The sequence below is a fragment of the Artemia sp. Qi Xiang Cuo genome, chromosome 1, assembly GCF_049724085.1.
Source record: "Artemia sp. Qi Xiang Cuo chromosome 1, ASM4972408v1, whole genome shotgun sequence".
Lineage (NCBI taxonomy): Eukaryota > Metazoa > Arthropoda > Branchiopoda > Anostraca > Artemiidae > Artemia > Artemia sp. Qi Xiang Cuo.
In genome coordinates this window covers 4949454-4962148 of record NC_142794.1, presented here as the reverse complement: position 1 = coordinate 4962148, position 12695 = coordinate 4949454, and the positions used below count along the sequence as shown (strand labels likewise).

General features: G+C 35.9%; 1 protein-coding gene across 3 annotated transcripts in view; it reads right to left on the bottom strand.

Annotated features, from left to right (window-relative positions):
* Asator (tau-tubulin kinase asator) overlaps positions 1–12695 on the bottom strand; it is a 141884-nt gene that overhangs the window by 106868 nt on the left and 22321 nt on the right. For 2 of the 3 annotated variants that reach the window (XM_089086895.1, XM_089087049.1), the window contains exons 6-9: positions 10380–10558; positions 8481–8604; positions 2872–3016; positions 947–1362 (exon numbers count right to left, since the gene is read on the bottom strand). In XM_089086895.1, coding sequence (XP_088943021.1) covers positions 947–1362; positions 2872–3016; positions 8481–8604; positions 10380–10558 — 864 coding nt within the window. The remainder of the gene's footprint in view (positions 1–946; positions 1363–2871; positions 3017–8480; positions 8605–10379; positions 10559–12695) is intronic. The other variant, XM_089086974.1, reaches the window with a different exon arrangement.

Sequence of the window (12695 nt, the reverse complement as noted above, 5' to 3'; positions counted from 1 at the left end):
TGATGAAAAAAAGTAAACAGTGATACCAATACTTGTAGGAACCAAAAATAATCTTATTTACGGTTTATGTTCAATGTGCAACTTTTAAGCTTTCTGCATTCCTACGCTTTTAGTGCCTCAATACAAAACGACAATCCTCCTATAGTTTGATAATTGACATTCAGCTTCATTTATCTAATGAAATACAATTAAAATTAACCTTTCGTTTTTTTTTAAGATCGAGAAATACACCAGAAAGGCTTGTGCAAAATAGGCAAATTTTCCAATTTTTAACAAGGATAGGTGATTCCCTAAAAAGAAGTGATATCATTATTGTGGCTTAATCAATGGATAGATCTGAAACATATCTCGTCCTTTCGGCACAGGCAACATCTGTAGGCTTGTCACAAAATCATAGGTAACATGAAACAAAACAGCAAAAAGAAAAAACCAATTAACCCTGAATGAAGAAATCAAACCTAAGACGAAGGAATACTTCAATGAAAAAAAAAATTCGTACTTAAAACGAGTAAAAATTACTATGGATAAAACTAAAATCGACAACGGACGAAACTCGGCTCAAACTAGAGCGTGGCAATTGCTTCTCTCAAAAGATCTTAACTTTGAATTATTTTTGTGCTTCCCAGAAAGCAACACACATTTTAGACAGCAATCTTTTTGTACCCCAAATTTTCGAGGTCAAAATACTAATAAAGATTATACATCACAAAACTTCTTGTGGAAGAGTATATAATTTTATGAATTTTCTCCTTTCTTTTCAGTCCCATTGTTTAAAAGATCAAAAAAGCCAGAAAAAGCTCTCAGAAACATGAATTGACGATATTTAAATCGATCTATTTTAGGTTAAATATGCCAAAAGAATGTTTTATTTACATCAATCTCTTAATTACAGTTTCTTCTATCAATGTGACGACTTTTTTATTGTACGTACTCAAGGTGTCATTACCTTCAGTACTATTCTTTCCGTCCTCCTTCCCCTTGACTTCTACTTTGTTAGCTTCCTTAGACTCTTCTCCTTTTTTATACATGCCAAAGGGGTCCTCCGAGTTAGCCAGGTCTCTAACCAGCCTTCTAAGTTCTGCAACTTCTGGTCCAGTCAGAACAATATGACTAGCACCATCTAAATTCGTATTTTTATGTTCAGGGCTCTGTAAGTTCTCGCCATATTGCTCATCATCAGTTTGTTCAGAGTCATCAAATTGAGACTTCCATTGTGATGCCAGAGTTAAGCCACCGGTGCCTTTTGCCACGCCAGAATGGTTTTCATCTTCCATCACAGCGCATTGAGTATAAGATACATCGGCGTGACGATCACGAATTCCACGTCGAGAGCCAGGACTAGAAGAGTGGAGGCTGTGAAACCTAAAAGATCAACTCTGTTAACAATCGGATATTATTAAGGGGCTAAAATAATCCCGTTATGTACGAAGTCAAACGTATGTATAACAGAAGTGTCTCGGGTGGCAAATTTACAAGTCTGTTTTCTATAGTTGCTTAAGATAAAGGGCATTATCATAGTCAATACCAGGGTTTGTTGAAGATAAAAAGTTGTTTGTTCAGGGATGTTGAAGCACCAGATGTCTTAAAGAGGGCTTCAGCTCAGTTTATGTTTCTGGCCGTGCGGCCAGAAACATGTGGCCACATGGCCCTTGTGGCCTGAAAATGGCAGGCTTTTGATCAGTAAATGAGAACCAGACACACGGCATTGCCATGGCACTAGTAACATATGTTTTAGGATTATTGTTTTGCTGTGTATATACTGGGTAACGTTAGAATATCTTGCTGGAGCGTCCATGGCGGGATAAGTCTAAAGAGCGTATAAAAAAAGAGCGAGATTTGCCAGACATTCTTCAGGAGAATGACTTCAGAGCAATGTCAAGCATAAAAATTAGTGATGAGATTCCAAACAATAAAAATCTAAGTGTTTGAATTATGAAAGAACAGCTTCAGTGGCTTGTATATGTTCTCTAGACTGACAAAATTACTTCCACTATCCCCATATTTTTCGGAGTTTTGCCAAATTTTTTTGAACGAAAACTGGGCTCGCCAAAATCTCCCTGAAATTTAACGTTAACGAGCATTAACACTTGGCATTCCGTTTTTAATTTTTCGTATTTGCAATCCTGACTTTCTGAGAAATTTTAGAGAACCTTCTGATTTTGGAGAAATTTAGAATTTTACTTTGGAAATTCTCACCGAAAAATTGATTTAGGGTTAAAAAAAAATACATCTAAACTTATAAACAAATATTTGAATAAGAAATAAAAAATATTTGATAAACCTTCATAATAAAATTCTTTTAATTCGGGAAAATAAATTTAGAAATTTCCCCTCAATTTTTATTTTATTATAGTGAAAGTCGCAGAAACCCCAATGAACTTGGAGACAGTGGAAGCACTGGTGGACACAAAACGTATTCCTAGAATAAATTTACAAAACATCCGACAAGGGGGTTAGAAAGGTTGAATAAGAAGGAATAAAAAGGTTTCACCCGAAAGGGGGGGGGGGTGAAGAAATTTATTTTCAAATAATTATGATAATAACAGACACCGTGACTTGGGCGTTGGAAATGATGCAAATAATAGGAGAACTTTTTGACTCAAACAGTTAGTAAATTTTGTCTCATTAGAGCTTGAAATGAAGAATATTTGTTGGTTACTTTTTCAATTTATAAAACGAAAATAAAAAGGCATATTTCATTTGCATTTGTAAGGCGAATAAAACCGTGGCATAACTTGAAGATGATAAGGAATGGTTCAATTATATTGCATTACTTTGCAAATGTTACGTCAAAGAATAGATGGCATTGATAAAGTACCCCCAGGAGAGACAGTTGCAGACAGATGCACAGTCCCGAACACAGGCTCTTACCTCCTAACATTTCTCGCTCTGTCTCGATCCTTGGTTCTTTCCCTGGTGGAAGGATGGATTTTCGTAATTGGAGGGATATCACCCTGGGTTGCACTTCTAATGACATTTGGGACAATATGCACCGAATTCGACACAGCAGCACCACCTGCAATGATTAATAGTTGATACTTGCTTTTAAGTTTATTCAGCAATTATATCTTTAATATCTCTAAAAAGTTTAAAAAGTTTGATATCTCTAAAAAGTTTAAAAAGTTTAATATCTCTAAAAAGTTTAATTAGGAAGTAAACAAACGGCTCTTGCATTTTTTTTCTGCTTTAATTTAGATTTACAGTATTTTCTTTTTATGCCGCCCCCTTACTTTAAATATCTTAAAATTGACCTTTCACACTTTCACCTTTGACACTTATTTGACCTTTCACACTTATTCAGCAATTATATCTTTAATATCTCTAAATGATTTTAGATATACTGAAATATCTAAAATCATTTATGATTGGTCAGTATAAAATAGTCAACCAATGAAAAACAAGTTTACAGACTTTTTTCTTTTCTTTTTATTTCGCAGAATCAAAGTTTATTTTATTTTTTGGCTGCACAAACGGTTAGAAATGTAAGGGAAAACTGTACAACAGTAAACTGCATCGGAGTCAAGGGCTAGGTATCCCTTCAGCTACGGGTTGAGGCTCTGCATTAACCATAGCTAAAGTACCACGAATTTCTTGGTAACTTGACCAAGAATGCCCTGATCTAGATGTTAATTATCCTATCATTCAAAAGTCTACTGTATACCCAATTTTTAAGCTCCAAAAGACCAATTCACAAACGGAAAAAAAACTATGACCTTATGGGTAAGATGATGGAACCAGATCAGGGTTGCCAACTTGCATACTTTTAGTGTGAAATACACTCTTTTTTACCTCAGAGGGGATGTGGAAGAGTGAAAATCACTCTTTTTGGATGTAACTTTTCATTCGCTTTAAACGTCAGTAGTTGACATATTCGTCAAAAGTGCATATAACCCAAGGAATAGGGTTGCTAACTTGCACTTTTTTTCATGTGCAGAGGAGGTTGGAGGAGGATCAGATGAGGTTGGAGGGGGCGCAGAAGAGGGGTTACGCAAGTTTTATGACTTGCACTCTTTTTGAGCAAAATTCACTCTTTTTTGGCCTTGATTTGCACTCTTTTTAGAGGTTGGCAGTTGACAACCCTGGACCAGATCTTGGGATGACACAGTTATCGAGAAACTCTCGCTCAGTGGCCACTGGTTGCTTTGACACACTGAGAAAATGGTTTTTCAGCTAGTTAAAAAAAACGGTGCACTGTTTGCGATATTATTAAAGAATATCGAAAATCAGTTGGCATGTGTAATAGATGTCGACGGAGTTTGCACTGCAGAAATGTTTGCACATACCTTTGAGTGGTTTGCGATAGCTCCAGCAATAGCCTTATTTTTGTATTCTAGATGTTTTGTTTCACAACAGAATGGTTTATGTAGGTGTAAAAACAAGATGGGAAAAAATCAGCTTGGCCTGACCTGTCTTCTTCTTGATAAAACTGTCAACAGTAATGTTTTTCTAGAACCAACAACCGTTTTTACAGTTGGTCTGGCCCTACCATGAATCACCCCCTTAGAGACTTATAATTGCTTTGAGCACCTTCAAGTTGAATACGTGTGTCTAGTTAGACACTCTAGCCTTTCACGAAAATTATCTGATCAGAAAGAAGTTTTCAAAACAGATATTTGAGACTAACTTTTAGAAGAGGTTTAATCAATTGTTCAAACCTCTTTAGGAGTGCTAAACCCAAAACATTTGAGAAGAGAAAGGCTTATTTATACGCAGGTTCTCGTGCTTACAAGAAACAAACTTCGAACTCACTTTACAAAGAATTAATTTCTAAAGAACCACTCTCTGCTTGAACTTCGACTACCTCACCCAGCCTCACAAATAGAAATTCTTTCCCCAAACATTCCAGAAATTCTTCTAGCGGATTTAACCCGTGATCACGCCAGTATACTTACACTTAGTTGGCAGTCTAGAGGTGTGTGGAGTTAGCGATAGTTGGCCTCCAAAATATGACGACCCTTGACTTGTTAAGGGTTGATCGAAGAACTCTCGATTAATTTTCAAGGGGAAAACCAAGCATGTTTCCTTGTCTACCGCTCTTCCCTAAGCGCGGTGTATCCCGACACCGAACTTGGGGGACGGTAGAGTGACCCTTGACCCATGCAAGTCAGCCTTATGATCTCAGTACTGCCACCTTCTAAGTCAGATTTTAATGGTAACTTTTGGTTACTTTGTCATAGCCTTTGTCTGGATATTAATTACTATATCAACTCAACAGCCTATAGAAAAGAAAACCTTGAAAACAATCATCTTAAACCCTGTATACAGGAATTATCCACAAATTTCTACTTCTTGCAATGTGGATCACCACAGAAAAAGAAGATTGCTGTAGAAAAGAAGATATTCTGCCACATTATCCTAAATCTTACAATAATAAACATAAATTGATGTCAAATCTGGTCCATAGCTAAGAAATGCCAAAAAGAAATCCTTAAGTCGCAAGTGGCAACGGTTTCGGATAAAAAAAAAGATGAAGAAGTTTGCAGAGGCGTTTTTCCTGCGAAGAAGATAAAGGCCGCCGAATTAGCCACTGAAGGCCGGTCAATGACTCAGATCTAATGCATCATACATTTTGCTTTGGGAGTACCTAGCATATCTAAGCTGATGAAACCATATCATTCAGGAGTAGCAATATTTTCTCACTAAAATCCTTAAAAAATAAACCGTACCATGCAAAGCTTACAAATCGCAGTCTAAATCTTCAGTCGCTAAAGAGGTGATATTGGGTTACAAGAAGAGCTTCACTTATCTAGGTAGTATTATTAGTAAAGATGGTGGGTACGGTGAAAATGTTAAAAGTAGAATAGTCAAAGGTGTTTTTTTTACAATTGAATAAAGTTTGGAAGAATAGGAAGATAATTCTGCGAACAAAGATCAAAATGTTGGAAGCAAAAGTGATGACAGTGGTAAAGCATGGTTCTGAAGCTTGGGCGCTTAAAAAAACGGAGGAGAATTTGTTAAATATTTTCCAGAGAAATTGTCTACGGATTCTTTTGGATATCCGTCTGCCTGACCATATTTCAAACAGTAAGCTGCACGATAAATGTATTTCTATTACGCCTTCTACGGTTATAATGAGGGAAAGGTTGAGATTGCTAGGACAAGTTCTGCGGATGAAGAATATAACGAGAAGCAGGTCGTCCCCGAAGGGAGTGAGAAAAGGTCGTGAGAAAGAAGTCAAAGGAAACTGTGACTTCTTGGGAGGGTGCAAAGAGGGTGACCTTTAATAACTTAAAACGGAGGAGGAGCGTGCACAGCTATGTTGGCGTCAGGCGACTTGGTATATATATGTATATATATATATATATATATATATATATATATATATATATATATATATATATATATATATATATATATATATATATATATATATATATATATATATATATATATATATATATATATATATATATAATATATATATATATATATATATATATATATATATATATATATATATATATATATATATATATATATATATATATATATATATATATATATATATATATATATATATATATATATATATTCCCAGTGATTGGAAGGAAGGGGTTATGGTCAAGCTCTTTAAGAAAGGCAGAACAACCGACTGCAATAACTAGCGAGGTATCACTCTGCAGTCTGTAGGGAGTAAAATTTTCTGCCAAAACTACTGAACCGCATTCAGTCAAAAGTAGACGCAATACTAAGAGATGAGCAACATGGGTTTCGACAAGGGAGATCGTGCGCTGATTTGATATTCAGTTGGAGGTACTCATAGAAGAAGCAAACGAATAGCAGACTGAGATTATGACATTCTGAAAGCATTTGACTCGGTCCACAGAGACTCACTATGGAGAATACTACGGTATTATGGATTCCTCGACAAGATTGTTTGCATGACTGTCACGCTTTACGAGAATCAGTTATGTACTGCACGAACTGATAATGGGGACCCTACCGAATGTTTCAGTGTGAAGTCTGGTGTCCGCCAAGGATGTATCCTCTCCCCAGTGTTATTTGCTATTCTCATCGACTATGTACTTCGAATATGTAATTTCAGAGGTGGAATTCAGCTGAACCAACACCGCACATTCTTTGACGGTGATTTTGTTGATGATATAACCATCCTATCTCATTTAAAAGAGAAGCTACAGAACAATATCGCTGTACTCTCCAGCATGGCCGGGCGAATTAGTCTGTCAATCAGTACACAGAAAACAAAATTTATGCGAAACAACGTCAATACCCTACCTGCCCCATCGCTCCAAGTCAGATCTGATTTAATAGAGGAGGTTAAGAGTTCAAGTACCTTGGTAGTGTCATTAAATGTGATGGTAGCCTTGAGTGAGAAATTAGCACACGCATTGCATGCGCAAGAAGCGCCTTGAATAAACTAAGAAATGTGTGGAGGAATCCAGCATACTCCCTTAAGCTCAAGCTTTTCAATAGTAGCGTTCTTAATAGTAACGGCTTTTTAATAGTAACGGCCTCTCCGTACTAATGTAAGGCTCCGAATCATGGGCGTTGACTAAGCACCTGGATAAGCGAGTCCAGGGTTTCGGGAACATCTGTCTTCGGCGCATCCTTGGTATCCAGTGGACTTATAAGATCATTAAAGCCTTTATACATAAAAAGACAAAACAACCGCTCGTGATCGATAGATTTGTGACTAACCAATGGCGATATTGGGGTCACATGGTGCGGATGGGTGAGGGTCGCCTACCCCACGATGTGTAGTGTTGGGTTCCTTCTGGCATTAGAAGACGTGGGCGACAGAAGGCAACACTAGGGAAACGCCTTGAGAAGGATGCTGCGTTTTGAGATCGTCGCTCGAAGAACTTTGGTCAAAAGCACAAGAGGGGTCCCCATTGAGAGGCACCGTTGTCACCTTATGCGCCATCCGTCGTGGGAAGACTTAAGTCAAAGTAAGTCTAATATATATTTTATTATATTTATAAATGGAAAGGCAGTGTGGTATAGTTAATGATTTCAAGTACAATTTAAACTTCTAAAACTTAAATCACCCCCTTTTTTCCCTCTGTTTGTCGAACATTTTGTTCTTTCTTTTTTATAACTTTTTTACTTTGAAATGTGGATTTAACTACTTTATATATTGTAATAACCATTTTGAAAATAAATGTGTCTCTATTTATACAAGGTGCCAATTGCGGTATTATTTTACGCTGATCCGTGATATTTTCCACTGGTTTTGTATTTTGGCCTACTTCTGGAAATTACTGGGCCCAAATACTTGTAGCAAAACTATCCAAGTTATTCCTAAAGAGTTGATCAAAACTAACTCCAAAAACTAACAATCTGGTTCATAATTAATCCTTAATAATCAAGAGTATATAGAAGAAGCAAATTTTTCATCCAGCCACAGTATAAAAAAAAAAAAAAAAAAAAAAAGTAAATAAATATTATGAATTTCTACAATATAAATAATGACGAAACAATTAAGTCAAATCAAGTATATGAGAATTTTGATTAATTACCTGGTCTCGAGCATTCTACTGAATGCATGCTAACCTCCATATCGACGACAGGACAGGGACGATCATTTTCAGAAGTATTCCCACCATTTTTGACAATCTCTTTGGCCGATGATACCGGAACAACCTGTAAATGACAAAATCATACTAAAAATATGATGGGCCGAAATATTGAAAGACAGTCCAAAAAATATTGAAAACGAACCTCCTTCCAAACGAAATGGCCTGGAGGAAAAAACAAAAAGTAAATAATACATTAAAGCCTTATCGCAATTTATTTAGGCAGCGTTATCGCGCTGCCTATGATAAATTGGCATATATGATAACTAAACAAATAATTTTTAGGAAGACAAAGTGGGAAAGTCCACTTGATTTTAGTCATGACTTGCATATCTTATCAATGAAGCTTGCTCTGTAAAAACAAATATTTTAGTTCTATAGCCTCGAAAAGGAAGAGAGGGGTAAGGGGGCGTCTCACCGCCTAGTTCACCTGTCTGATGAGAGAAGGGATCAGATGCGAGTAAGTGAACAAACTGAGATGCAATGAAAGATGATGTAGGCAAACAAAATAGGGCGACACAAGTATACATGACTGAATTCATGAATCAAACAGTTCGTTGTAACAAACCGTAAGTAAAGAACGACTTGGTTCAATAGTAACCGAAATAAAAAAAAACGGAATAATTGTGATATTAATAGATACATTAAAAGAGTCGGCTTATTATGCTGATTCCAAATATATAAGCAAGGGCAGATCCAGGATTTTTTCGTGGGGGGGGGGGTTACTAATTTTTTACTCAGTTTTCGACTAATTTTACTAATTTTTACCTAGGTTTAAATAACTTTCGACTTATTTTCGACTCGGTCAAAAATTGGGGGGGGTCAAACCGGGTAGCCCCCCCCCCCCTGGATACGGCCTTGTATATAAGATTCATTAAGTTTAGTATTACCCATCAAAAGTTACAAGCCTGAGAAAATTGATTTTCGAAAAGTCAAGAAATCAAAGAAAATCACCATCAAATTCAACGAAATTCTTTTTTATTTGTCTTATTTCCCCTTTTCCAACTCAATTTTGCATGTGGAGATGTTCCGGGGGAATTTTCCAGGGAAAATTTTCAGCGAGTTTGGATTTCCGGGTAAAAAATTTTACAGAAAAGAGGATTTCCGGAATGATCGGAAAAACTATTAGAAATTAAAGTCTTTATCGAATGAATGTATACTAAGGGGAATTTTTCAAGCTGAATCGTCCGCAAGAAATTTTACGGAGGGGGGGAGGGGAAATTTTCAGCAATGATGGAATTGTCCGGAGGGAATTTTAAGAGAGTATGTATTTTAAGCGGGACAAACTTTCCTTGGAGGAGTTTCCCGTAAAGGGAGGGAATTTTTCATGAAGGATGAGCAAGATTTATTGACATTTTTTAAAAACAATCAGAAATTAAATAAAAAGTGTTTCAACTAAAAGTAAGGAGCAATATTAAAACTCAAAACGAACATAAATTAATCCGTATATGAAGGGGTTGTCTCCCAACTTAATACCTTGCTCTTTACGCTAAAGTTTGACTGTTTGTCCCAATTTTTAAGAACGACTCCTGAAACACAAGAACGGTTTAATTACAATACGAAGTTTTTTTAAGTGCCAAAACCTTTAGCGTGAATAGGAAGGTCTTGAAGAGGGGGGAGGGAGGGGACAATTCCTTCATATACGGAATTACTTCTGTTCGTCTTGAGTTTTAACATTGCTCCTTACTTTCACTTGAAAAAACTTGTTTTTTTATTATTATTATTAAATCCACCTAAAAGAAACACAGTTTCACTATGGACCCAAAAAGTTCTTAATACGGTCTGCCTATGCTGTTTAAATTAGCAGAAGCAAATAGGTCAATGTGATTTGCGCATGCTTACCTGGTCCTCTTCTTCTCTTACATCCTGATCTTGTTTTTCTTCATTTTCATTATCTGGAAGCTTCTTTGGTTCAAGATTCTCTTCCGAGACAGCTGTCACTGTTTTATGATCGATATCAGTTCTTCTTTTCTTCGGTGTTTTATCACTCACCAAACTTTCCGCCAGCTTGCTTATAGCACCTAAACATGACAGTTATGAATATCGTAAGTTGCAACAAACAACTTTTTCATTATAAAAAAAAGCTCAGGAAAAAATCGAAAAACATTTATTAAGACCTTATGAAAACGAACTTAGATAGTGATCCGAAGCAACCTTTTTTTCTGCTTATATGCCTGGATGACAAATATTAGGGAATATTTGAGATGATTGGGGAAATTCAAGATAACCCGAATTTGCTGTATCGAAGCTCTGTACATCCCAGTGGGCAAAATGGTGACCGGCGTTACCCCCTCCCCCCGTGGAAAATACCCCCGGAAAATATTCCCCGCGGAAAATGCCCCCCGGAAAATATCCCCCGCGGAAAATACTCCCCCGGAAAATACCCCCTCGTGAAAAATAAGGCTTTCTAAATTTGAGAATTATATTTGAGCTTTATTTTTTGTTAATTTCTTTAGGGGGAAGGAATTTTGGTACTTGTGTATTATGCGCCACTCACTCAGGTTTACGTTGTGTAAAATTCGAGAACACACAGGTTTTTTCGTTAGTCTCTTCGTTACTTTAGAATTAAATTAAATTTGGGCTATAGATTTGCACATTAGGGGGGGGGGGGTAAAGTATAGCAGGTCTGCATACAAAATGTCTTTGGTACAATTGTTCTGCATATTAGATAGATAGATAAATAAGTGTTTTTTCAAGACAAATATACGGCCATGAGCACAGTAAAGTAACATAAATGAAAGGCATAAATAACATAAACTTTGATCAGCAATCATCGTAAAACACTTAAATGAAACACTACATTAACCTAATAATAATACTTAATACTTTGAAAAATAGTCATTGAAAAAAAAACATTTAAAACTTGGAAAAAACATATAAATGAAACATTACATTTACTTTATACTGGGATATTCTTTTCTCTTTTTTTAGTTAACAAAAATGTCAGATACCTCGCTATTCTTCTGTAACTTTTTAGTGGCCATATACCTAGAAAGAATTGTTTTTTGACTTCAAACTATCCAAATACTTTACCTCCTCCCCCCCCCCATGTGCAAATACATAGCCCAAAAAATATAATTCTTATGCATTCTGTCACTTGTCACTTGCCTTATGGACCAACTTTAGCTCTATGCCGTGGTTCTATTTCTAAAGCAGTTAAAAGTAGAATAGCGTCTAGTTTCGGGGCAGTAATTTGTCTTCGCGATCTTCTTTCTCGGAAATCACTGGCTCGGGTATATAATACAGTCGCTTTTCCTCAAATTTTAGTTTTTTCATCGCTTCTCCCCTTTTTTAGAATTAGTAATATTGCGCATGTAAAAACCACGTTTTTTAATTTTGCTAAGTTCCTTTGCCGCTTTTCTAAATCTGAATCAAATACTTTTTTAATGAATACATATAAAATAAAAAACCCTGTTGATGTTTTGGAGAAAAAGCAAAAGAAATTTTTATCCAAATTAAATGTTTTTTCTCATAATTTATATAGAGCTGCGCACGAAGCTTAATTTATTTTACTTGATTTAATTTTTGAATGAAGTGTTAATTTGTGAAGTGTTAATTTTAAGTGTTAATTTATTATCTATTGAATGGAGTGTTAATTTGTGTGGTAATTTTGATTGAAGGCCTTTGCGTACTTGTTGAATATAGTTTAAAGTAATTTTATGGCCTGTTGATTAGCGGTTATTATCTTTATTTATTTTTTTTACTCTCCGTATTCGGAGGAAATAAAAAATTTGAATTGAATTGTCTTGTCTCGCGCTAAGCTGAAAAAAATAACAAAAAACCGGTGTGTTCTCGAATTTTACACAGCGTAAACTTGCGTGAGTGGCGCATAATACACAAGTACCAAAATCCCTTTCCCCTAAGGAATTAAAAAAAATAAAACTCAAATATAAATCTCAAATTTGGAAAGCCTTATTCTCCGCGGGAGGGGGGGGGATATTTTCCACGGGAGTATTTTCCACAGTGGGTGGTGGATATTTTCCGGGGGGGGGGGGTAGACGCCTAGAACCGGACAAATGAATATACAAATTGTACCTCTTATTAATATTCTAGTCATACTATTCTTGGTAAGTTCATATTTTTTTCATTTTTCTTTATTATGATTTTTTTATGTAGGAGTACTTTCAGAAAAAGAAAAAAAAAATCAATATATATTTA